This window comes from Hyperoodon ampullatus, assembly GCF_949752795.1.
Source record: "Hyperoodon ampullatus genome assembly, chromosome: 17".
NCBI lineage: Eukaryota > Metazoa > Chordata > Mammalia > Artiodactyla > Ziphiidae > Hyperoodon > Hyperoodon ampullatus.
Window position 1 is genome coordinate 77,692,561 of NC_136930.1, and position 27,353 is coordinate 77,719,913.

The window sequence follows — 27,353 nt, forward strand, 5'->3', positions numbered from 1 at the left end:
GCCCCTGCGTGGGCGTGAGGCCCACGGCCCCTGGCAAGAGGCCTTGTGCTTACTGCACCCCGCCGCCCCGGCCTCCTGGAGACGCCTTTGGAATTCTTTGCTTTCTTGAGGGCAACAGGGAGCTTCAGAAGGCCACTCCTTGTTGGCCAGGGCTGGGGGTGTCCATGCTGGAGGGGCAGGGATCCTGGCTGGAAGAGGAGAGGGTGTTTTCCATAAGACTCCTGGGCAACAGCCAGAGGGTCAAAGTGGCACAAGGCTAGCATCAGAAGCCTCCCTGGTGGGGGGCAGGTTCCCCGTTACTGGCATGCAGCCCCGATCTTGGGGCCTGGCTGCCAGCTTCTGCTCAGGCTGGCAAGGAGGGCCAACAGTTGGCTGCTGAGGCTCTGAGCTGACCAGGCACCATGTGTCAGGGTGACAGGGCCCCTTCGGGGCCTCACTTGGTAGGGCTGAGGCACTGCCAGCTCATCCGTCCAGGGCAGGTTCCTTGGCATGGCCACCAGTGCTGGGTGGCATGGGCTTGGGTCACCCTCTCCGCTGGACATTGACCTGGTCAGCCCAGTGTCCACAGGCCCCCCCCATCCCTGAGCATCAGTGGTTGGAGGGGTGTCCTCAGCACAGTGGGGGAGGGCCGCGGGGAGGCTGCTGGTTAAATTTAGAGTGTGGGGTGGTGCGCTGCCCAAGGTCCACTTGCCACCACAGCTGCCACATGGCCCTGCTGCCAGGGGGCGGGCGGGGCCTGGCTCTGCCTGCGGCTGGGCCCATATTAACCTGTTCTCCAGCCCAGGGCCCAGAAAGGCCTGCACACTGGGAGGCAGAGGTGCCAGCGGCAGCAGCAGAGCAGGAGACGCAGGTGAGAGGCTGCCGTCTGGCCTCCTGTTTCCTCTCCAGCCGGCAGAAGCAAAGGGGCCAAGCCTTCCCCAGGCCTGACCAGCCACCCACAGCCCCGCTCAGCTGAGAGGACCTGCTGCTCCCTGACCCTCACCGCGGAGCCAGATCCTGGTGCTGGGGTGGCCACCGCTGGGCATGGCCTATCAGCTCCCTGCAGGGCCTGTGGAGGTGGGGCCCTGAGGGCTTATCACGGCTCGCTTCCCACTCTCTCCACCAATCATGAGCCACAGAGAAGGGAAGCTTAGGTCACCCTGCCTGTGGTGTGGCCCCAAGGGCAGCCCTAGGCTGGTGTGTGCTCGGTGAAAGGGCAGGACAGCAGCCCAGAACAGCTGAGGTGTCCAAGGGCCCTGCGAAGGCCCAGAGCTGTCCCGCCCCTCCCCCAACACCCCAACCCAAAGACTCCAGCCTTGCAGCACTGATGGGGGACCGAGGTCCAGCCCCAGGGCTCTTGCTGCCCTGGGCCATGGTCCCCAGCGCAGGAGGGGCCAGATGGAGCCCCCGCATCTGAAGCCTCACTCCCCTCCCCAGACAGCCCCAGGATTCCTGAGGCCTGGCTCAGTTACCCGGGAGACAGGCCTACTCTGCTGGCCCCAGCAAAGATGGGGGGGGGTCCAAAGGGTCAGGCCTTGGCCGAGCCCTACTGGGGTAAACCTCCAGAGGCCCCAGGCCTCATTCTCCCCCGCAGGCTCAGCTGCCAGGCTCTGCCAACCCCTCAGGGCACTCAGCCCACCCCACCGCCCCCCAAGCCTAGTCCCTCAGAGCTGCTGGACCCTTTCCGTCTGTCCCTACCTCCCATGCGGGTCTCCTGCTCCCCTGTCACGGGGACACTGGGCGGGCACTGGGCCTCACCCCAAGCCCCGCCTGTCTTCTCACCCACTCCCTGTTGCTCCCCAGGGCAGAACTGTGCCCAGACGGGTGGGGCGGGGCCTGGCGGGCCTGGCTCCTTCAGCCTTTTCTGTCCCTTTCAGTGGGGCCAGCAGGCTGCAGTGAAGTGGGTGCCCCCTTCCCAGCCCTGGCCCACCAAGCCGAGACCCAGCTTCCCTCACCCACGCTTCTGGATCCTGACGCCTCCTGAGTCTCCTTCTTGCCCGGTCCGAGCAGGGTCATGGCCTTGAGGACAGGTGACCACAGTCAGGCTGCAACGAATGGGCTGACGGAGAAGGTGCTGACGCTGGACACCATGAACCCGTGTGTCCGGAAGGTGGAGTATGCGGTACGAGGCCCAATCGTGCTGCGGGCGCTGGAGCTGGAGCAGGAGCTGCGCCAGGTAGGGTCCTGGGCCCCACCACCACCTCAGCGCCGCACAGGGGCGCTGAGCGGCCCCATTCTCCCCCCACCCCTGGGCCGAATGAGACAAGGCCCGTGGGAGCCGTAAGGTCCGTTGTCACTGCCCCACCCCACCCCACCCCCGCCACAGGGCGTAAAGAAACCCTTCACTGAGATCATCCGAGCCAACATCGGGGACGCACAGGCCATGGGGCAGACGCCTATCACCTTCCTGCGCCAGGTGAGGCTCAGTACTGCCCTGCACCCCTTCCCTGTCAGCCCACGTACCCTGGCCCCAGCACTCGCTCCTCCCAGGTCCTGGCGCTCTGCGTCCACCCTGATCTTCTGAACAGCCCTGACTTCCCCGACGACGCCAAGAGGAGGGCGGAGCGCATCCTGCAGGCATGTGGGGGCCACAGCCTGGGTGAGTGCCAGAACCTGCCCAAGCCCCAGGGCGGGGCAGGGGCAGGCGCTGGGGGAGGCTGTCCCAGGAGACGGGTGGACCTGCCCGCTGGAAGGGGCGCGTCTCCTCGGGAGGGATGCAAGGGGACCTCACCTGTCCCACCCCCGCTCCCACCCCGTCCTCCCTGTCCCCGGGCCCAGGGGCCTACAGCATCAGCTCTGGCACCCAGCTGATCCGCGAGGACGTGGCGCGGTACATTGAGCGGCGCGATGGAGGCATTCCCGCCGACCCCAATAACATCTTCCTGTCCACGGGGGCCAGCGACGCCATCGTGGTAGGCCGGGGCAGCGCGGGGAGACACCGCGGCTCCTAGTGCGCGGCCGAGCGGGTCGGCTCGTCCTGGCACGGGCGGCGCCCGGGGCGGGGAACGGGTGCAGCCCTCGGCCCGCCAACCCCGCCTCCCTATCCCACCCGCAGACGTTGCTGAAGTTGCTGGTGGCCGGCGAGGGTCGCACGCGCACGGGCGTGCTCATCCCCATCCCTCAGTATCCACTCTACTCCGCCGCGCTGGCCGAGCTCAACGCGGTGCAGGTGGACTACTACCTGGACGAGGAGCGCGCCTGGGCGCTCGACGTGGCCGAGCTGAGGCGCGCGCTGCTCCAGGCGCGTGACCACTGTCGCCCCCGCGCACTCTGCATCATCAACCCCGGCAACCCCACCGGTGCGCGCCCCCACCCGCCCCCGCCCCACCGCCCTGGCCCGAACAGGCACCCCTGCGCTCTGAGCCTGGGTCACCCTGCCCCTCCGCCCGCCGCCCCACGAAGAGCAGCGCGCCCCCTCAGCTGACCTCGGACCCGTCTGTGCCCCAGGGCAGGTGCAGACCCGCGAGTGCATTGAGGCCGTGATCCGCTTCGCCTTTGAGGAGGGGCTCTTCCTGTTGGCCGATGAGGTGCTGGCCGGGGCCCCCGCAGGGAGGGGTCGGAGGGCGGCGGCGCGCGCCCCCGTGACGCACCCCGCGGTCGCCCGTCCGCCCGTCCAGGTGTACCAGGACAACGTGTACGCCGAGGGCTCGCAGTTCCACTCGTTCAAGAAGGTGCTCACGGAGATGGGGCCGCCATACGCGGCGCGGCAGGAGCTCGCCTCCTTCCACTCGGTCTCCAAGGGCTACATGGGCGAGTGCGTGCTGGCCGGGCGGGCGGGGCCGGGCACCCGGGCCGCGGCCTGGCTCACTTCGCCCGCCAGACGGGCCCCTCCTTGCCGGCCCTGCCTCGACGCCCGCCCTCGCCTCGCAGGTGCGGCTTCCGCGGCGGCTACGTGGAGGTGGTGAACATGGACGCAGCGGTGCAGCAGCAAATGCAGAAGCTGCGGAGCGTGCGCCTGTGCCCGCCCACGCCGGGCCAGGTCCTGCTAGACGTGGCGGTCAGCCCGCCCGCGCCCTCCGACCCCTCCTTCGCGCAGTTCCAGGCGGTGAGTGGGCGGGGCCGCGGGGGTCAGGGCGCCGCGCCCCTGGCCCAGCCTGACCGGCCTTCTCTCCACGGCCGCAGGAGAGGCGGGCGGTGCTGGCCGAGCTGGCGGCCAAGGCCAAGCTCACGGAGCAGGTCTTCAACGAGGCTCCCGGCATCCGCTGCAACCCGGTGCAGGGAGCCATGTACTCCTTCCCGCGCGTGCAGCTGCCCCCGCGCGCGGTGCAGCGCGCTCAGGTCCGGCGTGCGGCGTGCGGCGTGCGGGGCGGGGCGGGGCGGGGCGGGGCGGGGCGGGGCCCGCTTGGCCTGGGACGCCCCGCCCTGACCCGCCCCCCCCCCCGCCCGCCCGCCCCCAGGAGCTGGGCCTGGCTCCCGACATGTTCTTCTGCCTGCGCCTCCTGGAGGAGACCGGCATTTGCGTGGTGCCTGGCAGTGGCTTCGGTCAGCGGGAAGGCACCTACCACTTCCGGTGAGGCTGGGCCCCCGCATCCCCTCCCCGCGACCCCCACCCCAATCGCTTACCTTCTTCCCCCTTTTAGGATGACCATTCTGCCCCCCATGGAGAAGCTGCGGCCCTTGCTGGAAACGCTGAGCCAGTTCCATGCCAAGTTCACCCGCGAGTACTCCTGAGGACACCGCTGGGGGCCAGGCTGGGCCGGCAGGGACGACCCTGGGCGGACAGTGCTCAGGGTCCTGGGGTCTCTGGAGCCCTCTGGACTTGCTCCTGCTGCCTGTGTGGCTGGGCCCCTGCCTCTCTTCAGGCCCCTAATAAAGCAGTGGGCTGGCCTGGCTGCTTGGAGGCTGTGTGCACACCTGTATGCGCCTCCGCCGCCTTGTCCACTCCTGACTGCCTTTCTGTGTGAGGTTCTGTGCAGTCCTGGGGGCCCGGGAGGAGTGGTCAGGGAGGGCTTCCAGGGGAGGTGACCTTCTTACAGGATGGATTTGGCGGGATGGGGTGAGCACCGGGAAGCAAAGTGACCGTGAGGACTCAAGGGGGCAGTCTCGGTTCCCGTAACTGGGCGCGGGCAGTGGTGCTGCCACTTTGGACCGCTGGAGGAGCGGTGGTGCCGGCGCAGGAGCAGGGAGGGGAGGAAGAGCAAATGGGTCTCGCTTTGCCATGTTGTGTGTGGTGTGTGACGTCCACTTGCAAATGCACTTCTTGGGCTGGGAAGCAGTGAGAGGGGAGGCCCCCTCCTGAGCTGGGGCACCCGAAGGCAAGTTCGGGGGAAGAGGGCACGGAAGATGCCGAGGAAGAGGTGCCCTGTGGAGCTCTGGGCTGAAGGACCTGGGCTGGGAGCTGGCGGGCAGCCCTGTGTCCTTGACACTGGCGCGCGAGGATGTGCATGCCGGACACTGTTGTGCATCACTGCACAAAGGGCCCTCGCTGGTGGGCACCATAGTCCCCATTTCACAGATGAGGAAACCTGGGCCCCAAAAATGTGTGGAAATGAAAGGAAGCTCACTCCCCGTGGCCTCGGCAGCTGACGTAATGTCTTGGCTCCAGTGTCTGCGAGTTGATCTAGGGGTTGGCAGGCCTCAGCGCCCCACGGGCTTAGGGAGAGTATTGGCCAAGGCCCCAGCTCCACTCTGGATGCGGTTTTAACCATAGTCCCTGCTTCACTATCTCCCCTGGGCCCCAGGTGCCCCACACAGCAAGGCTCTGGGCAGGAGAGGACAGGGAGGGGAGGCGCAGGTTTCTCGTCGGGTGGGCCCCGCCCTCTCCAAGGCCAGGTGGGGTCGGGCTGGAGCCGGCCTGGACTGGCTCTCCTGGCCTTGTCGCTAGACACTAGAAGGCGTTTCGGGCAGCAGCCGGGTGCCTCCTTGGGCTGAACGTGGGCTCAGCCTTTCCCACGAACTTCCTGCCTTCCACGACCCTCTGCGGCCACTGGCCTGGGGAGGGCGCCGAGACCACTAGCACAGCGAGGTGAGGGTCCAGCAGCCGATGTAAGCGGTAGTAGACGGGGGGTCCTCCGTGGGGGTCCCAGCGGACCCTGCGGCCACCAGGCTCCAGGTGAGACACCAGGAAGCACTTCCGGAGAGTTAGGGTCTGGGGACCAGATCTGATAGCCCTGGGAGGGACCTGCATGGGCCGCGGGTTCGGCCGCTTCCGACGTTCGAAGACAGCTGGCCACCGGGGGCGCCAGAAGGCGGCCGGCGCTCTAGCCCGCCCGCGTTCTCTATGGCCGCTGCGTTTCCGGGTTGCGCCGCCCGGTCCAGAGCGCTGCCCCAGCCAGCGCCGCCTTGGAGAAGGCTTGAAAGTTCTTTGGCGTTCTGACGCCCCCAGGACCCAAGGGCCCGGGTGCGGACGCCAGCCTGTCCAACCCTGGCCCAGCCCCAGAGCCATGCCGCTCTGTGACCCGTGACTCCATCCCGACCGGACCGGACCCTCTCAGAAGCACCCTGCCCCCACTCTGAGTGGAAGCTCTCATGCCGCCCCGGCCGGCCTTGAACCGAGACCCAGCCACTAGAGCTTGGGCCCCAGCGCCCCGCCTCCTCGCCATGCGTGGGAAGCTGCTGCCGCTGGCCGGCCTTTACCTGGTGCAGGGCCTGCCCTATGGGCTGCAGTCTGGGCTGCTGCCCGTGCTGCTGCGGGCCCGCGGCCTCTCCCTGACACGCGTGGGACTGGCCAAGGCGCTGTACGCACCGTGGCTGTTCAAGCTTGTGTGGGCCCCGCTGGTGGACACTCGGGGCTCCCCAAGGGCCTGGCTGACGCTCAGCACAGCTGCTCTGGGCCTGGTGTGTGGGCTGCTGGCATCCCACCCTCCCGCCGCAGCTGGTCAGGCCGGGCTGCCTGTCACGGTGGCGGGGCTGCTTCTGCTGCTGAATCTGGCTGCAGCTGTGCAGGATGTGGCCCTGGACATGCTGGCTGTGCGGCTCCTGGAGCCCGCAGAGCTGGGGCCTGGCAACACTGTGCAGGTGGTCGCATACAAGCTGGGGGCGGTGCTGGCTGGGGGTGGGCTGCTGGCCTTTGTGCCCACCCTCTCCTGGCCCCTGCTCTTCCTGCTCCTGGCTGCCACTTACTGGTTGGCTGCTGCCTTGACCTGGGTGGCACCAGCCCTGCGACAGCTTCCCACACCTCTGCCCTCAGAACACCCCCGACACACTCTGCACCTTGGGCGGGACTTGCTGGCCGTGCCTGGGACCCTGTGGACAGTGGGCTTCGTGCTCACCTACAAGCTGGGTGAGTCAGGAACAGCAGGGATGGGTCCCCAGGAGCCCTGGAACTCACTTGCAGGGCTGCGTTTCCTCTTTGGGGTCTGGCCTGAAGTCTGGAGCCCAGCCCGGCCCTCTGCACGTCCAGCTCCAGCCACACTCCCTTGGGCCTCTCTGAGCTGCTTCACGCTGACCCTGAGCGTCGTCAAAGCCCAGCCCCAGCTGTCTCCTGGCATCTGTGGCCCAGGAAAAAGGCCGGGCTGGGGGAGCATGACTGAGACCCAGGTGGAGGTGTGCCAGCCACCCCTGCTGACTCTCTCCACAGGTGAGCAGGGCACCAGCGGCCTGTTCCCACTGCTCTTGCTGGACTGCGGCATCTCTGCCCCAGAGCTGGGGCTGTGGAATGGTGTGGGCGCTGTGGCCTGCTCCATTGCTGGCTCATCCCTGGGTGGGGCCCTCCTGGCCAGGCGCCGGTGAGCCCCCCTCAGCCTGCCCCGCCCACCTGTCTCCCCTTCCTTCCCCACGCCCTCTGACCTGACCCATCACCCCACCCCAGGCAGCCACTGCCCCTGTTGAAGTCAGCGCTTCAGTTCCGTCTTGGGGGCCTGGCCTGTCAGACTGCCATGCTCTTTCACCTGGACAGCCCTGGGGCCAGCCTGGCCCCCAGCACAGTCCTGAGAGGTGAGGGGTGGGCCATAGGGGGGAGGAGCTTGGAGTCCTGGGCCCTGCTGACCTCAGCCCTCCCAGGGGCAGCCCTGCTGAGCCTGTGTCTGCAGCACTTCCTGGGGGGCCTGGTCACAACCACCACCTTCACCCTGATGATGCACTGCAGCCAGCTGGCACCACGTGCCCTGCAGGTGAGGGGATGTAGCTGCAACACCAGGGGCTGCAGGACTGGAGTCCAAGCAGGTCCTGATGTGATTCCCCCTCCCCTGGCAGGCCACACACTACAGTCTCCTGGCCACTCTGGAGCTGCTGGGGAAGCTGCTGATGGGCACGCTGGCTGGAGCCCTAGCTGACAACCTGGGGCCACGCCTCTGCTTCTCTGTCTTCCTCGCTCTCTCAGCCGCACCCATGCTGTACCTGGGCCTTGCACCCAACACCCTGGCCTGAACTGGGTGTCCAAACTTACCAATAAAGTGGAGTGTGCCCTTGGACTGTGTCTGGGATGAGTGACGTGCAAGGTTGTCCTCAGACCGTGGGGGTGTCCGCGCTGGAAGAAGTGTTCCTGAAGATGACTTGAGCGTCTTTTATTCTGCACTTTGGGGCCTCCTTGCCCCCATGCTACTGGTGGTGGCCTTTGTCCAGAGTGGCTGGTCGCTGTCCTGGTCACTGATATCTACGCCCATCTTTGCCTTGAGGACCTGCTGCACCTGACACCCGCCCCCCATGCTGTGGCCACGCAGCCCCTGCTGAGGCCCGTGCCTCTGACGTGGGGGAACCGGGTCCTTGCGCGGCAGGGTGGTCAGCAGCCCCACAGCAGAATCTCCTCTGTGGCCAGGTGCACAAGGGCGTGGAAGCTCAGGTGCAGGTACTTTCTCCAGAAGCGCTGGTCCCGCCCGTACACCTGGGCCGGATAGCAGGGGCTTCCTGCAGCGGGAGGAGACATGGCTCTGAGGACTTTGGCCAGGCCTGCCCCCAGCCCCCACCTTGCTCGGGGCTGGGCCTCCCAGGTCCGCACCGATGCCGTGGAAGACCCGGGCCACAGCCCTGCCCGAGAACCGCTGCTCTGGCCACGAGGACAGGAGGTGGCGAACGTCCCGGCGGATCTGGTCCTCCCAGTCCTGGAGCTGCCGGTGGGGACACGTGGCGTGCTGTTCCGCAGTGCTCGGTGAGGGGCGGGGGGCAGGTGTGTGCCCGCAGCCGGGGGCGCGTCCTCTCTGCGACTCCTCTCGCCCTCCCCCCTCCCCGGAGGCCCGGACACTCACCCTGGCCTGGCCTGGCTCAGGGTCCTCCTCGGCCTCCACGCCCCCCGGTGCTTCTCCCTCTCCCTCGAAGTACTGGCTGAGCAGGGCCTTGAGCCTGCCGCTGCGTGCCTCATCGGGCTGCTCCAGACACGGCCCGCAGCTGGGGAAGGCCACGCTGGGGCGGGGAAAGCCTGTCAGAGGGGCCCACCTTGGGCAGGAGGGGGTGGCCCAGGCCCGGCCCACCCCCTCCTGCACCTGTGAAAAGCCCGGAAGGTGCGGTGCAGGCGGGCCAGGGCTTCTCGCTCACGGGCCTGCACGCGGCCGTGCAGGAAGTCACAGATCTGGTCCCTCTCCTGGGCTGTCAGGTCCCCGGGGCTGTGCAGGTGGAAGGCCAGCTCCCTGAACTCCACCAGCACCCCCGTGCCCCGAGGCACACCTGCCAGATAGGGTGTCAGAAACTGGCAGGAAGGCGGCAAACAGCCGGCAAGCAGGGCTGGGGGCGGGCGCACCTGTCCCGGGCTCTGGATCCCATCGCAGCTGGTGGAGAGCCCGCCGCACGGGGCCCAGCTCCCAGCCCATGGAGTCTGCCAGCTCGACCACATCCAGCTCCACAGAACTGCTTCCCCCACCTGTCTCCTTGGGGCACTGCCGGGCCAAACACACCGCCAGCGGGGGACACCTGTACCAGGGGAAGGGACATGTGACTGGCAGCCCTGGTTCTCTGTCCCTGTCCTGAGCCCGGGGTGGGATGTGCGCTCACCTGCGGGCCAGGGCCTGGAGCTGGGTGGGGCCCCCGGGGCAGCGCAGGTGGCAGCAGGCATAGGTGGGCGCCAGCAGCTTCAGCCAACGCTGTGGGTGCAGCTCAAGGTAGCACAGCAGAGTCTCGATGGCTGGGGGCAGAGCAGGGCTCAGAAGGTGCGGGGGTGCGGGGGTCCTGGGGTGCTGGGGTGTCCCCACACCGCCCCCCACGCTCCCTGCCCCTCACCCTCCTCGGGCATATCCAGGGCTTGCACGGTTGGCTGCACCGGGAGCGCCCGCCTGTGGCCCGGGCACCGGGTTGTGTGCTCAAGGCTGGGATGGCCAGCATCCTGGGGAGATGTAGCCACGAGGACCCTGGCCGAGGGCCCTTCCCGGCTCTCATCTCCCTGCTGCTCTGGGGGCTGCCGGGTGCAAGCACAGGGAGGGAACACGCGCTGCACCAGCTTCTTCACGGCGAGGAAGTCGATGACGTTGGCGTGAACATGTCTGCGCAGCTCCCACAGGTCCTCACCCTGCGGCAGAGCAGCATGAAGGGGGGGCTGCAGCAGGGGGCGGGGCTGGGGGAGCGGTGGGGGGACGGGTACCCACCTGGGGCCGGAGGAAGACGTGGCAGTGTGCAGGCTGCCCATCACGCCCAGCCCGGCCCACAGCCTGCACGTAGCTCTCAAAGCTTGGGGGCAACCCCAGGTGCAGCACGGCCCGCACGTCTGGCCGGTCCAGCCCCATCCCGAAGGCCACCGTGGCCACCACCACCCGCAGCCGGCCCTCCATGAAGGCCCGTTGCACCCGCCGCCGCTCCCGGCCGCCCATGCCGGCATGGTAGGCTTCAGCCACAGCCTCTGGGACTCGGCCTGCAGGGAAGACCCACGATGGTCAGGTGGGGCATGTGCCCAGCGCCCATCTGTGGGGTGTAGGCCTGCCTCCACCTCACCTCGGGATCGTGGGGCCTGGGCCTCACGCAGGCAGGTGCGCAGCAGGGCCGCGACACGCTCCGTGTCCTCTCGTCTGTTACAGTAGACGATGACAGAGTCCAGGGCACGGAAACGATCACCCTGCAGCAGCGTCACCAGAGCCTGGAGAGGACGAGGGTCAGCGTGAGCAGTCGGAAGACAGGGCCTCTGCTCGGCCCCCGCGTGCGTGCTTACCTGGTCTGGGTCCCTGTCCGAAGACACAGAGAGGTGCAGGTTGGCAGGGATGGTGCCCGGCCCCCTGAGGATAGACTCTTCGGCCACGCCCAGGTGCCGGGCCACGTCAAGGGCGGTGCTGCGCGTGGCCGTGGCTGTGAGACCCAGGAAGCAGCCGATACCCACGCATTCCCGCAACACCTGTGTGGAGAGGAGTGGTGAGATGCCCAACCTTCCTTGGTCTGCTCACGTAGCACCCGCCCCCGGCCCCCCGCACAAGGCTTACCTGGCAGACACGCAGGTAGCAGGGCCGGAAGTTGTGGGACCACTGGGAGAGGCAGTGGGCCTCATCGATGCAGGCAAAGGCGATCAGTGGCAGCTGAGTGAGGAGGGCAGCGCCCCCCGCCCCAACTAGCGCCTCTGGCGACAGCATCAGCACTTGCACCTGGGCTGACCGAACCTGAGGAGGATGGCGGGGTCAGGAGCACCGCCAAGGGGGTCTGCCTGCTGCCTCTGCCGGCCTCGCCCTGTGAGGGCCCCTTACCTTCTGCAGGGCAGAGTCCCGCTCCTTCTTGGTCATCCCCGAGTGGATGCAGACCGCCTTCAGGCCTGGGGGCAAGCCAGAAACCTGCAGGCACAGGAGCACAGCCTGTCACAGGCCACCAGCCCTGGCCCTTCCCCACATGCCTCTTAGGATGGTTTGGCCGGACAACTACTGCTGTGTCCCCTCCAGGATCTCTGGGAGAAAAAACCTAGGTCCTGGGTCCTGTGACTAAGGGTTCAGAGCCGCCTGTGGGCTTTGACTCAGGAGCACTGGAGACGCGGGTCCCAGTGGGGACGCCCCCCTCCCCCAAGCTGCTCTTGTGGGTGGGCCTGGGTCTAGCCAGCTGTGTCCCTGCTGCCTTTGGGCCACTGCCAGCTTATAGACAGAGCTGAAAATGGCCTGGCGACTTGCCACTCGGGGTGGGGACGGGGCAAGGAGCAGCAGCCCAAGTGGGTCAGCAGAGCCACGGGTACCAGCTCCTGCCTTCCGCACCTGCCCAAGGACCCTGTCCACCAACCTGGTTGTCCATGAGCGACATGAGAGGAGAGACGACCAGCGTGAGGCAGGGGCTTCGCCGGAAGTAGAGCAGCGCAGGGAGCTGGTAGCACAGGGACTTACCAGCCCCTGTGGGCAGCACCAGCAGCGTGGACATGCCTGGGTTTTACCGAGGGTCAAGAGCACAGCTCTGTGACCCAGCCTCAGTCCCACCACGCCCCCTGCCGGCCATACTCACCAGACAGGATCCGCATGACCACACGCTCCTGCAAAGGGTAGAAGGCTCGGTGCCCCAACTGCTCCAGGGCCTGAAGCACCTCAGCAGGCGTGTCTGTGGACACAGGTATCAGTCAGCATGGCCCCGAGTCGCCCCCACCCCCCAGTCAAGGCTCTGGAGCTGGTAGGCGTCTACTCACCTACAACCTGCCCCAAAGGCCCTGGCGGATAGAGTGGTGGCACAGGAGGCGGACAAGGAGCCTTGGGCACAGACTGCCCTGTGGGTGCCAGCAGCTCAGGCCCTGCAGGCTCTGTGCCTTCTTCACCTACCGAGAGCAGATAAGACGGCATAGGACAGGAGCTCCGGACCGGCCTGGGGTCACTCGGGCAAGAAAGCCACTCGCTACAACCTCTCCTCCACCTCTTTGCTCACCAGAGAGTTGGCGGCAGGCAGCGCCCATTCTCTGGGATACTTCCTCGAACGTGGCCTGGGTCTGTGTGCCACCCTCATCCTTGCCACCCTCCTTCTGAGGGGCCAGGGTAAGTTCTGGACCAGGGGCAGGAGTTAGGAGGGCCTTTTGCTTGAGCTAGAGACGCCTCCCCAAAGAGCACAACAACCCCTGCAAGCAGCGCTGGCCCAAGCCACCCCCCAGGGCAGAGGCCTCACCTGGCTGAGGGCACTGGGATGCCCAGTGACTGAGCTGCCCACACTGGGAGCAAGAATCCTGGGCTGTGGCTCTGCGCTGACCACCCCCAAAACGCTCTCCTTTTTTCTGCCACTTCTGCTTCCATACCTAGTGGGGACACAAAGGAGACTCGCAGAGCAAGAAGCAAGGCAGGTGGGCGGGAGCATCCGGCACCACCTCCTCACCTGCTTGCGAAGGAGCCGGCCCCGTGAGGCCGGGCCCCGAGCGTAGCGTTTCTGCTTCATATTGAGCCGCACGTAGTTCCCCCTGTCCCGGACAGCAGATCTAGAAGAGATGCACAGGTCGACTGCACCCACCACCCTCCCCACCATGGCGCGACTGAGGGCAGCGCTGCTGGGAGGCTAGGGCAGTGATACCTGGGGGCTGGGGGCTTGCTGGGGGGCTGTGCCTGCTCAGGCTGCTCTGGACAGTCTTCTGCAGGCACTGCAGCCCCAGCTCCGGCAGGCAGGGGTCCTGCTTGGCCGCTGTCCTGCTGGGTCTGTGCAGGGCTTCCCTCCAGCTCCCCACTCCATCTCCGCTTCTTGCCTTGACGAGTACCAGGCTGAGAGTTCCCTGCGCTGATACCAGCTGCTAGTAGGGCTGGAGTCTCTGGACTCTGTAAAGGCACCTCAGGGCCAGCGCTGGGACCGAAGACAGATGCTACACCCGGAGTAAGAAGCTGGGACACCTCTGCACCCGGGCAAGGCTGGCAGGCCTTGGGAACCCCCAGAAAATCTGGGGTCCCGTTGTGACACCGCTGCAGCCAGCCTGGGTCTAGGGAGCCCAGCCGCAGGCTCAGGGATGCCCTCAACTGCTGGGGCCGGCCTGGCCTCAGCTGGGGCCTGGGAGGCTGAGGGGGCACCTCACTGACTTCTTCTGGAGAGATGGTGGCAGCTCCTGTGCCTGGTGGCCCTGGGGAAGGCATCTTGGAGGAGGATCTTCGTGTAAGCCGGGGTATTCGGCCCAGGGCTGGCCCAGCCTGGGAGGGAGAGATAAGCAAGCAGGAACTCAGGCCCTTGGGGGTGCTGCAGGCTCTGAAACCTGCTGGAGGCCCCACCTGTAACAGCTCAGCGATGTGAGAAACTTAAGGCGGGGACATAAAAGAAGTCGAGAGTAGAGGCGACGCTGAGCTCTTCTGGAGAACTGCGCCCTGGGAAATGCTAGACTTGTGTGTGTGCGTGTGCGTGTGCGTGTGAATACGTGTGAAAGACTTAGCAGGGTTGGGTGTCTGCTGATCCTGCTCCTGGGCCAAGAGTAGCTCTGGACCCAGGCTGGATGCACTGCCTGCCCGACCCTCACCTGTAGACTGCCCTTTAGATTGGCCTTAAGCCTCTTCCCGTAGTCCTGCACAGATCCCTGAGAGCTGAGCCTTGATGGAGGATGGGGGCTCTGGGTCGCGGCCCGATTCAGGTGGGGCCCCCAGCAGCTGGGCTCCAGCATCTGCAGGAAGAGACGGTAGAGATCTAGGCCACGGAAAGGCTGGCGCAGGGGGGGAACAGAGGTGTCTCCAGCCCCGGAGACCTGGGGGCGGGGGCTGTCCTTCCTCCACCCTGTCAGCCCGCCCCCTGAGTTCTTTGCCCCACAGAGCCTGGGTCACGACTCCTGGATCCGGCATACAGGAAGTTGACCGATAGGCTGGGATGTCGAGCCCGGGTACCTCCTCGGCCGCCGCCGCGGGAAGCGACTGCTCCGAGCCGTGAGGCCCGACGCCGCCGGCCTGACCCAGTGCCTCCTTCAGGGTGCGGTACTCCCGGTAGAGCGCTGAGGGCGGGGCCGGGGGGGGGGTCGGTGTTCAGGAGGCAGGGCTCGGCTGGGCGTGGGGGTGGAGGCCGCCCGCCCCCTGCCCGCGTCCCTGGCCGCTGCCTCCGCCCCGTGCCCGCTCGCTCACCGCGGGTCTCCTCGGGCGCCGCTTCCACGTCCTCCTGTAAAGGGAGCGCGTCAGCCGGATGCCGCTCCCTCAGCTCCCCGCCCACGGGCAGCCCGCACCTGGCCCGGCAACCGCCCGTTCCGCCGCCGAAACGCGCGCTCCCACGCCTGCAGCCGCTCCCGCACATCCCGCAGCTGCTCCATGGTCGCCTTGCCCTGCGCCCGGCGCCCCAGGAATCTCCCGCCAGGAGAGCGACGCCAGCCGCCAGCCACTGGTGGCGCTCCGCGGGGTTGGAGGCGGGGCGACGTGGCGGCCGCCGGGCCGGGGCAGCCAATCCGCGGGGCCCTGGGGCGGCAGCCAATGGGGGGCGTTAACGTCATCGAGGCGCGCGGCGGCGCCGGCGGGGCGCGACGTACGGCGAGGCGGGGCTGGCGGCGGCGGCGGCGGCGTCTTCTGCGGGCCCGGTGAGCGCAGGCTGCCGGCCGGGGACGGAGGGTGGCGGCGTGTGTCCCCGTCTCTTCCTGGCCGCACGAGGCCGGTGCCGGCGCTCGGATCGGCGCCGCCCGGGAGGCGGGGGCGGGAGCCCAGGCGGTGTGGCTGCGGGGAGGGGAGGACCCGGAGCACGGTGCGGGGCTGAGCGACCTCGGGTCCCAGGAGGCGACGCACAGGCTTCGAGGGGCAGACCCCGCCCGGAAGGCGGAGGGCGTCGGATTTAGAGCCTCCCGCGGCTCGAGGCTTGAAGGAGCCGGGCGGGGGCGTCTTTAGGGAAACCGCGGAACCGCGGGCCGGTGGTGGGGGGGCGGCGGCCACCATACAGAGGCTCCTCCCACGGTGACCACACTGGCTGCTTTCGTTTCCTCTCGTGACAGGTGCTTGGTTGGTCTGTCCTGTCACAGCGAGGTATGAATCGTCCTCGCGAGATTTGTCCGCAGGCAGAGCGAGGCCGAGGGTTGACGTCCCGGGCTTCTCAGGAACCAGTGCCCTAAGGACTTGGGTGTGAGGGCCGCAAGAGCAGGGGCTCTGGGGCCAGGCTGCCTCCCTTCCCGAGCTCATCACCCAGGCTGTAACCTCTGTTGGGCAAGGCTTAGGTCTTAGTTGTCTAACCTGTTTTCAGGAAGATGATCCAGAGGCAGTTTTGAGGATGAGGTGCCAGGCGGGCGCACAGTAAGTCAGCAGCAGAGCTGACACCCAGGTACCCTGTGCTCTCAGGCACTTCTTTTGTGCTCTTTGTCAGCTTGGATGTCCCTTTGGCAGCTGCCTCTACTCATCTGAGCAAAGGCCCCTAATTTGGGGCCTCTGAATCCCATGGGTTTGAGACCTGGTCTCTTAACATGGTTCTCCAGGGAAGAGAGAGACGTTTACACAGGTGGCGAGGATCTCGATGGGTGGGGTATTCTTTCTGTAAATCTCCAGGGGTCTCCGTGCCTGATAATGCTCCTGAAAGACAGTAGTTAGAACTGGGGCTCGTGTTGAGGGCTTGGGTTACTCAGGCCCTTTGGACTCAAGAGTTGTCTGGGTTCTGGTTCTTTCTACTTGCCCTGCTGTTTATTAAACTGCATCTGTACTTCCAACTCTTCTTTGACGTGCTGCACAGAACCCAAGGGCGGCCTCCCAAGGCTTTTGAGGAGGCTGGGAGAGGGTCCTGTGATGCAGCTTCCAGCCCCCTGGTAGTATCCCATCTCTCTAGTGCTTGGGGGATAGGGAGACTTTGTTTTCGCCTACTTTTAAGGAAGGGCAGAAAAGATCTCTGATAAGTGGCATTGTGATTTGGGAGGCCTGGAATACAGATGGTGGGCCCTGCAGATTAACAGCCATCAAAAGCAAGCTGGTCATCTCTGGTGCCATGCTGTTTATGTGCTGCTCGATGGCTTTGTCTCCCTAGGGAGGCCCCCGAGCTTCTGGAGGGCGGGGCCTGGGGGTGGCCTTGTTCTCCTTTTCACTACCCTTAGCCTAAGGCCGAGCACCCAGCACTTGCTCTTTGGTGCCATGGTTCTCCACTTTGTGCCGAGCTCCATGCTGAGCTTTCCCACTACCAGTGCGTGGAGGGGGTGGAGGCCTGGGGTCTGTCCTCACCACTGAAGGGCCCTTCCCTGCAGGTGGCCTCCTGCCCGGCCCAGCGCCATGCACACCCTTGTGTTCCTGAGCACACGGCAGGTGCTCCAGTGCCAGTCAGCTGCCTGCCAGGCCTTGCCCCTGCTGCCACGAGAGCTCTTCCCCTTGCTCTTCAAAGTGGCCTTCATGGACAAGAAGACCGTTGTGCTGCGCGAGCTGGTGCATACGTGGCCCTTTCCACTGCTTAGCTTCCAGCAGCTGCTGCAGGAGTGTGCCCACTGCAGCCGGGCCCTGCTGCAGGAGCGGCCTAGCACAGAGAGCATGCAAGCTGTGATCCTGGGGCTGACTGCCCGGCTCCACACCCCGGAGACTGAGGCTGGCACACAGCCCCTCTGCAGGTATGGGCTCACTGGAGGGGCCCTCGGGCCTGGGGGGTGCAGAGAGGGTCCCCTAAGAGGTTCCAGGCTGGTGCAAGAGCACAATGCGGGAACAGGCACGTTGCTCCTGTCCTGAGGTGGCTGGGAGTGGGTGTGGGCTGTGTCCCCTTGTCTCCTGCCTCAGCCCACCCGTGCTCCCAGGAAGCACGCACTGCGGGTGCTGGACATGACGGGCCTCCTGGATGACGGCGTGGAGCAGGACCCGGGCACCATGAGCATGTGGGACTGCACAGCAGCTGTGGCCCGCACGTGCATCGCACAGCAGCAGGGCAGGACTGCAGAGCCCGGCCTGGCCCCCGTTCCTGTGGAGGTGCGTGTGGACCTGCGGGTGAACCGGGCCTCTTATGCATTCTTGCGGGAGGCACTCCGTAGCAGCGCGGGCAGTCCACTGCGGCTCTGCTGCCGGGACCTGCGGGCTGAGGACCTGCCCATGCGCAATACCGTGGCCCTGCTGCAGCTTCTGGATGCAGGCTGCCTGCGCCGCGTGGACCTGCGCTTCAACAACTTGGGCCTGCGAGGCCTGTCCGTCATCATCCCACACGTGGCCCGCTTCCAGCACCTGGCCAGCCTGCGGTTACACTATGTGCACGGGGACTCTCGGCAGCCCTCTGTGGACGGCGAGGACAACTTCCGTTACTTCCTGGCCCAGATGGGCCGCTTCACCTGTTTGCGGGAGCTCAGCATGGGCTCCTCTCTTCTCTCGGGGCGGCTGGACCAGCTGCTCAGGTGAGCAGGCCCTGCTGTTGCCCTGCCCTGCCCTTCCTTTCCCCTCCAGGAGGCCTTCCCCTGACCCAGCCTATTTGTGACCCCTTGTGTCCTCCGCAGCACCCTGCAGAGCCCCCTGGAGAGCCTGGAGCTGGCCTTCTGTGCCTTGCTCCCTGAGGACCTGCGTTTCCTGGCACGGAGCCCCCATGCTGTCCACCTCAAGAAGCTGGACCTGAGTGGCAATGACCTGTCTGGCAGCCAGCTGGAGCCCTTCCAGGGTCTGCTGCAGGCAGCAGCAGCCACGCTGCTGCACCTCGAGCTGACCGAGTGCCAGCTTGCCGATACCCAACTGCTGGCCACACTTCCTGTGCTGACTCGTTGTGCCAGCCTCCGCTACCTCGGCCTCTACGGCAACCCGCTGTCTATGGCGGGCCTCAAGGAGCTCCTGAGGGACTCGGTGGCACAGGCCGAGCTGCGCACGGTGGTGCACCCTTTCCCCGTGGACTGCTATGAGGGCCTGCCCTGGCCACCGCCTGCCTCTGTCCTGCTGGAAGCCTCTATCAATGAGGAGAAGTTTGCCCGCGTGGAGGCCGAATTGCACCAGTTGCTACTGGCCTCAGGCCGTGCCCACGTGCTCTGGACCACAGATATCTATGGGCGCTTGGCTGCAGACTACTTTAGCCTGTGATCTCCAGGCTCTGGGTGAGAGTTAGGCTGTCCTGGGGTCCAGGGCTGCTGGAGGCCTCTTGCTCCTTGGGTAGTCAGAGCCTTTGGGACCTTGCTGGAGGCCTGACACAAAGGCACTAGGCTCTGATTTCTTTGCTCCTGGGCGCACCTTGAGCATGCCCATGCTTTTTGCAGTACCCTGTGCAGTTTGTCCTGCACTTGCTCCCCTGACTCACCATCTGTGGGCCTGAGGGCTGGATTCCAGGCCTACATGGCCCTGCCTGGTTTGGCAGCACTTAGCTGCCCTCTGGTGTCCTGGTTCTCTCCTTGGAATGTTCCTGGGATCTATGAGCTGAGAGAGGATGTTTTTTCCTTTGGGCCCTCCCCAAGAGCAGACTGCTCTGGGGTGGAAATTTGGACAGGGGCCTGCTTCGGGGAGGGTTGGGCTCCCAGGCACTCTGGGGCCTCTTAACGTTCTCCTTTCCCTGGCACACAGGAGACTGCCTGTCGGCCGGGTTTGGGGGCCGGAGGGTGTCTTTAAGGTACAAACGTGCAGTGTGCTTAGAACTTAAATCTGTGGCTATTTTTTCTGTCCTAACTGGTCAGAGTGAGTTGTCTCCTGCGCTGCTGTCACCCCCAGCCTGGCCACTGGGTGATATGTCTTAACGGCCTGCCGCCCCATCTTTTCTCTAGACATCTCCGCAGTCCGTCGCCCTTCCTCGCAGAGGTTCAGGCTTTTCCTGGGGCGGCGGGGCCCGAGGCGGACCTGCACAGCTGAAGGTCTGGTGATTTGGGCAGGGGTCTTTTTTGGAGGGTCTCAGTGGGGCGTTGGAAGCCTACCCTGGCTACCCTCCGTTCGCGCCCCAGAACTTCCATCTGCAGGGGTCTGCAGGTGCTTCCGCCCCGCCGGACGCCCAGAAACCCCATACACGGCTCGCAACGCGGCGCAGCTTCCACCGTTTACTGGTTGCGCTGGAGCATGCGCGGGGCGAGCCGGGCCGGCCAATCCGCGGGGCCCGCGTCATCAGCGCGCCTCCGCCCCGCCCCCCCTCAGCAACGGATCTCGTAGGCGGCTGGCGGCTGCAGCGGGATACCCTGCGCGATTCCGGGCGCTGCGCCCTCGGCCGCCTCCTCCGGGCCCTCGGCGAAGAGCGGCTTGGAGCGGTCGATGACGAACATCTCGTGGCCCCGCTCGTCGCGGAGCTCCTCGAGCTGCGCGAAGGTGCAAGGCCCGTCCGAATAATCGTTGACGAAGAGCGCGCCCTCCCCGGGAAGCCCTGGTGCCTTTTTGCGCCTGCGCCGCCTGCGGCAGATCATGGTCACCAGCAGTAGCGCCGTGAGCGCCAGGAGCGCGATGGCCGTCGCGATGGCCGTCTGCGTGGCCAGGCCCAGGGCGCGAAAGGCCATGCCGCCCGCCTCGGGCAGGGGCTCGTGGCTGGCTGGGTCGCCGGCCCGGGGCGGCGCAGGCGCCAGCAGCAGCTGCTGGGACAGGTTGACCAGAAGCTGGAAGGGCAAGCGCGCGGCGCCGCCGGCGTTGGAGGCCTCGCACTCGTATTTGCCAGCGTGGGCCAGGGTGATGTTGGTGAGGAAGAGCATGCCGCTGCCCGTGTCGGATGCCCCGGGCCCACCTGGGCCCGGCACCCCGCCTTCAGGTTGGGCCTGGGCCTGCGGCGGCCCCTCGCGAGGCTGCGCCACCTTTCTCCAGGTCACCAGGGGCTGCGGGTAGCCGGAAGCCTGGCAGGCAACCCGCAGGTCCTCACCCAGGTTGGCTGTCACCTCCAGTGGCTCCACGTGCACAGAGGGTGGGATGCAGATGAGGCTACTGCCAGATACTTCCAGGAGACTCTGAAGTGCCAGGCGGGGGGGCTCTGCACACGTGATTTTCTTGTCCCTGGAGCTGAGCAGTCGCTGGCCCCCTTCCTTGATCCAGGTTCCCAGCCAGTGCAAGGCACAGTCACAGCGCCATGGGTTCTCTGTGGGCAGAGCAGCAGCGGACAGGTAGCTAGCTCAGGGGCGGCTCCAGAGCACAGCGTGTGTGGTTGGGGTTGTTGGCCAGAGCAGGAGCCCCTTTCTCACCTCCCACAGTTGGGGACCCCTGCCACCCCTTCTCTGACCCCAGTCTCCTTAAGTGTGGGCAGCCAACACCCCCCCCCCCCAACCTCCTTTCTGTGATGCACGTCCAGTTTACTTCACCCATCTCTGAGAAAGCCCCCGCTCCTCCGACGACTCTCCCTGTGACAAGTCTTGCTATCTGGGGGGGACCTCTGTGTGCACAGAGATATCCCACCAGCACTAAAACCTTGCACGTCCTGCCAGCCTTGTCTTCGGGTGCTGTCTCCAGGAAATGTCCCCAGTCCTGGTCTCATCTTTCCAGTTTTTTCCTGCCTGCCCTCTCCTGGCCCTAAAGCGTGTGAGCCGCTCAGCTGTGTCGTTTGTTTAGGGACTCATACCTTTTCTGTCTCCCTTAGGCAACTGTAACCCAGCCAGCACCCCTACTCCTAGCAGCCTTCTGTCATAGCTATGGGTGGTGGTGGGGACCCCCAGAGCACTGCCATTGGAGCCCCCTCCACAGCTGGGCTGGCTACCTACTGCCACCACTGTGGTCAAGGAAGCTACCTTTGCATGAGAGTCCCTTGCCTCCAGAAAGAGGTACCTGTGAGGCGCAGGACCTGCAGGCTGGCCAGGGGCTGCAGGGCCTTCTGGCTGATGGTGCCCAGCTGGTTCCTGCTGAGGTCCAGCAGTGCCAGCGAGGAGAGCCCGGCCAGGGCCTGGTCCTCAAGCAGCTCGATGTTGTTTTCCTGCAGGTGCAGCTCCTGCAGTCGCTGAAGCAGGGACAGTAGGTCATCAGGGAAAGGGGCGCTGAGGGACATGTCCCCTTCTTACCAGGCTAGACTGGGCTGCCTTTTCTCCCCCTCACTACGCCAGCCCGGTAAGGCAGGTGGCAGTGCAGGAGGACCTCTTGCCCTTCTTGCCCACTCCTCCCCCCTCACCTGTAAGTGTAGGAAGGTGAAATCCAGCAGCCGTACCAGCTGGTTGCCAGCTAGGTAGAGCACGCGCAGTTGGGCCAGGCCGGCGAAAGCGCCAACGCGCAAGCCGCGCAGCCGGTTGCCGGTGAGCGCCAGCTCCAGCAGGCGCGACTGCGCACGGAAGGCGCCTGGCTCCAGGGCGCGCAGGCTGTTGTTGTGCAGGTAGAGACGACGCAGGGAGGCGAGGGGTGCCAGGATGCCCGGCTCCAGGCGCGCGATGCTGTTGTCCTGCAGGAACAGCGTCTGTGCCAGAAGGAGGGAGGGCGTTTACCCCGCTGAGGGGGGTCTCTCTTTTCCCTAGGGCGCCCCATTCACCCACCGGGAGGCTCACACACCATCCCTCCGTGTCGTGGGCACCCCTGGCCCACAGCCCGGCAGCCCCACTCGGTGCCCACCTGCGTCCCGGGCGGGATTCCGGGCGGGACCAGGCGCAGCCGCAGGGCGCCGCACTCCACCGTGGCGCTGTAGCAGCGGCAGGCCGCAGGGCAGCCGGCAGCGCGAGGCGGGAGACCCGGCAGTGACAGCAGCGACAGCAGCAGCAGTGCGGGCGCCCCTGGGGCCATCTCTTGCGGGACCGGCCGCAGGCCACGAAGTTGCAGCCTTCTCAGCAGCCTCCCTACAGTCTGGCCCCGATGGGATGCGCCTCCTGAAACACAGGTTGTCAGGCCTGTCCCTAACATTTGAGAGCCAGTGAAAAGCGCGGATGGAGGGACACAGCGTGTCTGAGTTTTGAAGTTTGAAATTAGTTCGAGAAACTGATAAAATAAAACGTTCATTGCCTTCCTTTATAAAAAAGCATAAAGATCTGGGGCATCAGGTTTCGGTTTAGAATTTCTCATGTCCTCGGTCTTGCCACACAGGCCACAGAAGGAGCGCCTACACCACCCCAAACCACTTCTCTCCCCATCCCATCTCTGCCCACGACTCCACGCTGCTAGTGTCCGTCCCTGCCCTCACCTAACCTTGACGCAGCGTTTACTCTAGTCATTTTTATCTCTACAACTCATGCTATGACCCCAACCCTGGGATTCACCTGTTGTGAACTGATGGAGGACATGGGCACAGCTGGTCTCAGGGGAGCCACCAGCCAGCCACAGGCACAGCTTTGTCCAGCCTCTGGCCCTGCCTTCCTGGGGGGTGGGAGTTGGTAGAACAGCTTAGCTAGAATTAGAGCTTTTCCTCAGGGAAATTGTTAGACAATTGGGGGATGAGACAAATAGGAAAGCCAGTTCAGAAGCTGTGGGCCTGTGTTCTCCATGCTGGCTCCGAGAAAGGTGCATCCGTCTTTGGGGGTAGGTGGGGCCCTGGAATGGCTGAGGTGTGAAAGAGGGGCCTTGGGCCACTAACTGGGTTTTAGTGTAGTTTCCCAAGTAGGCTCTGGAAACACTGATCTCCTGGACTCTGAAGGAGTGTGTAGTGTTTTGGGGTTTATACACATGCAGCTGTGATCCTATAGAGGAGAAGGCCTGGGTCCAGTTCAAGGCGCCATGAGTCCAGTTGTAAAGGTGGGGACCTGGGCTGAGAAGCCAGCCAGTCTGAAGCCAGGGATGGTACGGCTGAGGGTGTGCTATCAGCCAGCCTCCAGCCCCACCTCAAATGGTCCCCGCTCTGCACACCTGCCTGTTCACCTGGTCTCCCTATTAGGAGAGTGAGTCATGTGGAAAGACACCAAGTGGTCTTGGTGTTTGTTTAAATCTTGCTCTAAATTGTAACTCACATGATTATTTAAGATCACTGAAGAGAAGTGGGCACAGCAGGGCTTCCCTGGTGGCGCGGTGGATGGGAGTCCGCCTGCTGATGCGGGGAACACGGGTTCGTGCCCCGGTCCGGGAAGATCCCACATGCCGCGGAGCGGCTGGGCCCCTGAGCCGTGGCCGCTGAGCCTGCGCGTCCGGAGCCTGTGCTCCACGACGGGAGAGGCCACAGCAGTGAGAGGCCCGCGTACCGCAAAAAAAAAAAAAAAAAAAAAAAAAGAAGTAGGCACAGCAAAAGTTTTAATGGAATCGCTTTGGCCCAGGCAGAGGCAGTTCCCAGATGTCTCAGAAGGTGTGTGAAGAACCCCGAGAACTAGGGGGCATACTCTGAGCCCCCAGGATCCATTTCCCTGAGCAAAAGATTTGGCCCAGGGTGCCCACCTACCTTCCAGTGGCAAGGCCTCTCAAACAGAGACGGTTCTTGGTCTCCTCCTCAAGACTCAGGGGACTGCTGCCCACACAGACACCCACTAGATGCTGATTCGTGTGGAAGGGCTGGCCTGGGCAGCGTTGAGGACTCAAGCAGGAAGAGCAGGGGAGGCCAGGCCAGAAATCCTTTTACTCAGCGGAGAACCCCCTAATCTGGCTGGGCAGGGGGCGGGGCGTCACATACTGGATTTGGAGAAGGCTGTCACTGTCTCCAGGGAGCCCATCTGTGCGGGGAGGGGAGGTTGGAGGGGTAATGGAGGAAGCCCTGCGACGCTCTCCAGCGCAGTGCGAGGCCGGAGTCGGGTGCCTTGATCTCCCAAGGCGCCCCTTGCGTCCCCTCCGGCGCGGCCAGTCCTGGGCCGGTTCAGGGCAGGGCGTGGTCCCCGCCAGGTCGCACGCCCTTCTCGGTGATCGCCGGGGACAGAGCCGGGATGGCCCCTGATCCCGCCCCCACGCCCACTGACCTTGGGTCGGGCGCCCCCTCACCTGACACTCCTGCGGCGCGGCTCCCCCGCCGAACCCCGGCCCACCGAGCAGCGCCGGGCGGGGGAGGGGCGGGCGCCGCTCGCGCTCGCTCACTGGAGCCCCCGCACCTCCCTCCCGGCCGCCCGGGTCTGCCGTCGCGAGCGCTGGCCGAACCCGAGGACGCCGAGGACGCCCCAGGCCGGGGGTGTGCGGACAGGGTAGAGCACCTGTGACCCCGCCCCTCCCAGCGTCGGTTCTCGGGCCGCGGCAGCACCTCGGACAGCGCCGGGCGGGGCGGGGCCGCGGCGCACCTCCGCCGCGCACGCGCACTCGGACAGCACGCTCTCCGGGTGGCGCGTGCGCAGCGACGCAGTCCGGGGGGCGCAGCGGGGCTGGGGGCGCCAGCGGCTACGAGCCCGCTGCTCAGGGCGGCGGGGCGGCGAGCAGCAGCGGGGCCAGGTCCATGGTGAGGGCGAAACGTATGCCCTGCCAGCGCACGTGCGAGGGCAGCTCGGGCGCGCCGGGCGCGTACTCGAAGCAGGCGCTGAGCTCGAAGGCCAGAGCCGATCGCACCAGGCCCACGCCGCCCGCGCGCTCCGGCGCCGGGTGGTAGAGACGCCCATTGGATGCCAGGGGCAGTAGGCGCGCCGGCTCGAAGGGCACGGCCAGGGCCTCGCCGCCGCCGCAGTAGGAGAGGCGCGGGGGCTCGGGGCCAGCGGCCAGCAGGTGCGTGAAGACCACGGGACGGTCCTCGCAGCGTAGGTAGTTGCGCTCTCTGCCGCAGGGCGAAAGGAAGGGGAAGGAGGCCTCGTAGCGCCCGCTGCGGTTGGGTCTCAGGCGGGAGAAGAAGATGACCAGGAACTGCGGGTCTGTGGGGTGGGGGGAGGCCGCGACTGCTCAGCATGCCGGGCCCCGAAGCCCCCTAGGCCCTACTGCCGCAGGCAGGCGGCTCGCCCTGGGTCACACCAAGGGCAGACGCTGGCGGTCGGTCAGCCTCCCAGGCCTCACTCTAGATAGGGGGCTTTTGAGCGCAGGACGGCCAGTGCCCTTGTTGTGGTTGGGCAGCGGAGCCCTTCAGGGCTTTACCCGAAGGAAGAGGGAAGGTGGGGGAGGAGGGCGTATCAGTACCTTTGAAGCAGGTGATGAAGTTCTTCATTTTGGAGTCATCCAGGAAAAGCTGCAGAGAGGCAGACCGTGGCCCTTGAGTCCCAGGGGGAAGCCCGACAGAGCCGGCCCCAGGGAGAGAAGGCCTGGGCGGGCCTGATCCCGGGCCGGTGTCCGCTTTCTTTGCTCGTCTGTGCACACCGTGTGCAGGGAGGCGCGTGGAAGGTAAGCCTGGGGGCCCTGCAGACTTCCCCACATCTACCCCGCACCCCCGGCCTTGCTTCCTCATGCACAGGTTCTCTGGGTTGGCATGCCTTTCCCGCGCCTCTTCCCTCCTCCTTTCAAGTTTCTAATTAGGTGTGCCCCTCCTCTGCGGAGGCTATCTGACTTGCTTCCTCCTGTATATAGCGGATGTCCCCGCCAGGGCTTCCAAAGCAGGTGGGGCGGCCCCGAGCTGGGGGCCGCAGGATCTGGGTATGCAAAGCGCGCAGGGTGTAACCACGTGTGGGAGGTGGGCCGCTCGGACCTAATCCTCTGGGGCCGGGGCCGGGCTCCCCAGTCTCTCCAGCGCGACTGCGGAGGTCGGGTACCCTTACTTTAAAGACCCCGCCTACTCAGGCCCCGCCCCTCACAGGGTCCTCCCTCAGGCCCCGACCCGCAGAAACCCGGCACCAGGCCCCGCCTCTCACGGGAGCCTCCCTCAGGCCCCGGCCCCGCCCACCTGGCCCTGATGATCCACATAGTAAAAGTACTCGCGCGTCCGCGGCTCTGGGCTCTGGCCCTGCGTGTAGGAGACGCCCCCGCCCCCACCGTAGGCCCGGGTCCCCGGGGACCGCGCCAAGCAGAGGGCCCAGGTCCGCAGCACTCCGCGCGTCGCCCACATCGTCCTTCCGTGCCGGAAGCGGCCAGAGGGTCACGCGGGGGCGGTGCTGCGCGAACGTAAGTCCCCTGGTGGCAGCGACCTCGCGCTTTGGGTTCCGGCTGCGGCCGCGGAGCTCGTCCCCACCCCCCGCCCTCCTCCCCACCCCCCGGGCTTTGCTTGTTCCCCGGATCCCGGGCGGTCCCGACACTTCCTTCTCTGGGATTTAGGGGAGCGCCGCCCTGCCGTCCGCCTGGGAAAGGGGTGGCGGGCGGAGCCTCCCGACTGTGGGGTTCGGGTGTGAGACGCGGGTGCGGGCGATTTCGGGAACAGGGCAGGGATACGGGCTGGGGACGGGGTGCTGCCGGGCATGCGGGCCCTGTCCCGCCGTCCTCGGAGGCTGGTTGCTCTCACGTGGGCGAGGCACCCGCCCTGTCTCATCCCCCAACCCCTAGGAAGCACCCCCACCCCGGTGGGGCAATCTGCCTGTCCAGCTGGGTGCTGAACGGAGAGGTGGTGAATAAACACTGCCTAGAAGCCTATGCCAGCTTGCGGGTAAGGCAGCTCAGAAAAAGCCCCCCTCCCAATCAAGCAGGGCTTTCGGGGTCAGTTGTTACCCCAGGTGCCTCGCACCTTGCGCGCCTACCTGGAGCCTCGTCCCCGTTCCCAGGAAGCTGCCTTGCTCTCCCCCGCGACCCCCTGCTGCCCCCATTCATTCTCCCTTGGCCTGGTTTCCACCCTGGTGCCCACACCAGCAACCGACTGGCCGCTGATAGCTGCCCCGCCGCAACTGGAAGGAATGGGAGGCGACAGGCTCACAAGTGTCCATACGTACTTTATTCACACAAAGTGTTGTCATCTCTCGAGTCCGTGCATCAGAGCGAGTCTGTGGCCGGGGTGCCCCTACCCAGGCCCCGAGACCACCGGACTGAGGACGCTCCCCCAGTGGACACCAGGCCTCGGCAGGACTGGGTTTTTTTGTTCTTAATAATAATAAATAAAAACTCAACTCTAAATATATATATATATATATATATATATATATATATATACACATACATATATATATATATACATATACATAT

The 27,353-nt window shown here is 65.7% G+C and overlaps 6 protein-coding genes across 6 annotated transcripts; 3 read left to right on the forward strand and 3 right to left on the reverse strand.

The window, feature by feature from the left end:
* The first annotated feature begins 1,978 nt into the window (after positions 1-1,978).
* Positions 1,979-4,867, forward strand: GPT (glutamic--pyruvic transaminase). The gene is made up of 11 exons (XM_079722231.1): positions 1,979-2,155; positions 2,306-2,395; positions 2,470-2,578; positions 2,758-2,891; positions 3,035-3,278; positions 3,427-3,506; positions 3,597-3,733; positions 3,850-4,024; positions 4,102-4,257; positions 4,377-4,489; positions 4,560-4,867. Exons 1-11 carry the CDS (start codon positions 1,994-1,996, stop codon positions 4,648-4,650), a joined length of 1,491 nt encoding a protein of 496 aa, XP_079578357.1. The 5' UTR covers positions 1,979-1,993; the 3' UTR covers positions 4,651-4,867.
* Positions 4,868-6,504: 1,637 nt separating this feature from the next.
* Positions 6,505-8,321, forward strand: MFSD3 (major facilitator superfamily domain containing 3). Its single transcript, XM_079722620.1, has 5 exons — positions 6,505-7,201; positions 7,499-7,646; positions 7,730-7,854; positions 7,921-8,030; positions 8,113-8,321. Exons 1-5 carry the CDS (start codon positions 6,520-6,522, stop codon positions 8,284-8,286), a joined length of 1,239 nt encoding a protein of 412 aa, XP_079578746.1. The 5' UTR covers positions 6,505-6,519; the 3' UTR covers positions 8,287-8,321.
* An 86-nt stretch (positions 8,322-8,407) lies between these two features.
* RECQL4 (RecQ like helicase 4) lies at positions 8,408-14,974 on the reverse strand (the record flags this gene model as incomplete). Its single annotated transcript, XM_079722707.1, has 23 exons — positions 8,408-8,763; positions 8,855-8,963; positions 9,102-9,255; positions 9,336-9,516; positions 9,590-9,759; positions 9,841-9,970; positions 10,066-10,351; positions 10,428-10,690; positions 10,771-10,912; positions 10,985-11,164; positions 11,250-11,423; positions 11,508-11,591; positions 12,025-12,161; positions 12,241-12,333; positions 12,419-12,544; positions 12,652-12,765; positions 12,886-13,012; positions 13,090-13,189; positions 13,282-13,883; positions 14,204-14,344; positions 14,562-14,665; positions 14,793-14,826; positions 14,891-14,974. The coding sequence occupies 23 exons, from the start codon at positions 14,972-14,974 to the stop codon at positions 8,639-8,641; spliced, it is 3,660 nt and encodes a 1,219-aa protein (XP_079578833.1). The 3' UTR covers positions 8,408-8,638.
* Positions 14,975-16,877: 1,903 nt separating this feature from the next.
* LRRC14 (leucine rich repeat containing 14) lies at positions 16,878-19,225 on the forward strand. The gene is made up of 3 exons (XM_079722743.1): positions 16,878-17,221; positions 17,402-17,986; positions 18,086-19,225. The coding sequence occupies exons 1-3, from the start codon at positions 16,893-16,895 to the stop codon at positions 18,651-18,653; spliced, it is 1,482 nt and encodes a 493-aa protein (XP_079578869.1). The 5' UTR covers positions 16,878-16,892; the 3' UTR covers positions 18,654-19,225.
* Positions 19,226-19,660: 435 nt separating this feature from the next.
* LRRC24 (leucine rich repeat containing 24) lies at positions 19,661-22,293 on the reverse strand. Its single transcript, XM_079722783.1, has 4 exons — positions 22,053-22,293; positions 21,622-21,900; positions 21,285-21,453; positions 19,661-20,604 (listed from the first exon to the last, which is right to left on the reverse strand). The coding sequence occupies exons 1-4, from the start codon at positions 22,218-22,220 to the stop codon at positions 19,682-19,684; spliced, it is 1,539 nt and encodes a 512-aa protein (XP_079578909.1). The 5' UTR covers positions 22,221-22,293; the 3' UTR covers positions 19,661-19,681.
* A 2,435-nt stretch (positions 22,294-24,728) lies between these two features.
* Positions 24,729-26,335, reverse strand: LOC307065739 (UPF0598 protein C8orf82 homolog; the record flags this gene model as incomplete). Its single annotated transcript, XM_079722658.1, has 3 exons — positions 26,131-26,335; positions 25,434-25,482; positions 24,729-25,174 (listed from the first exon to the last, which is right to left on the reverse strand). The coding sequence occupies exons 1-3, from the start codon at positions 26,290-26,292 to the stop codon at positions 24,729-24,731; spliced, it is 657 nt and encodes a 218-aa protein (XP_079578784.1). The 5' UTR covers positions 26,293-26,335.
* Between the last annotated feature and the right edge of the window lie 1,018 nt (positions 26,336-27,353).

Coding starts and splice junctions, on each gene's coding strand:
- GPT (XM_079722231.1), top strand. CDS start 1,994: ATGGCCTTGAGGACAGGTGACCACAGTCAGGCTGCAACGAATGGGCTG. Junction 3,279..3,426: donor CAACCCCGGCAACCCCACCG/GTGCGCGCCCCC, acceptor TCTGTGCCCCAG/GGCAGGTGCAGACCCGCGAG. Junction 3,734..3,849: donor TCCAAGGGCTACATGGGCGA/GTGCGTGCTGGC, acceptor CTCGCCTCGCAG/GTGCGGCTTCCGCGGCGGCT.
- LRRC24 (XM_079722783.1), bottom strand. CDS start 22,220: ATGGCCCCAGGGGCGCCCGCACTGCTGCTGCTGTCGCTGCTGTCACTG. Junction 21,454..21,621: donor TCACCTTCCTACACTTACAG/GTGAGGGGGGAG, acceptor TCCCTGCTTCAG/CGACTGCAGGAGCTGCACCT. Junction 20,605..21,284: donor GCAGGTCCTGCGCCTCACAG/GTACCTCTTTCT, acceptor CTCTGCCCACAG/AGAACCCATGGCGCTGTGAC.
- MFSD3 (XM_079722620.1), top strand. CDS start 6,520: ATGCGTGGGAAGCTGCTGCCGCTGGCCGGCCTTTACCTGGTGCAGGGC. Junction 7,647..7,729: donor GCCCTCCTGGCCAGGCGCCG/GTGAGCCCCCCT, acceptor ACCCCACCCCAG/GCAGCCACTGCCCCTGTTGA. Junction 8,031..8,112: donor TGGCACCACGTGCCCTGCAG/GTGAGGGGATGT, acceptor CTCCCCTGGCAG/GCCACACACTACAGTCTCCT.
- LRRC14 (XM_079722743.1), top strand. CDS start 16,893: ATGCACACCCTTGTGTTCCTGAGCACACGGCAGGTGCTCCAGTGCCAG. Junction 17,222..17,401: donor GGCACACAGCCCCTCTGCAG/GTATGGGCTCAC, acceptor CCGTGCTCCCAG/GAAGCACGCACTGCGGGTGC. Junction 17,987..18,085: donor CGGCTGGACCAGCTGCTCAG/GTGAGCAGGCCC, acceptor TGTCCTCCGCAG/CACCCTGCAGAGCCCCCTGG.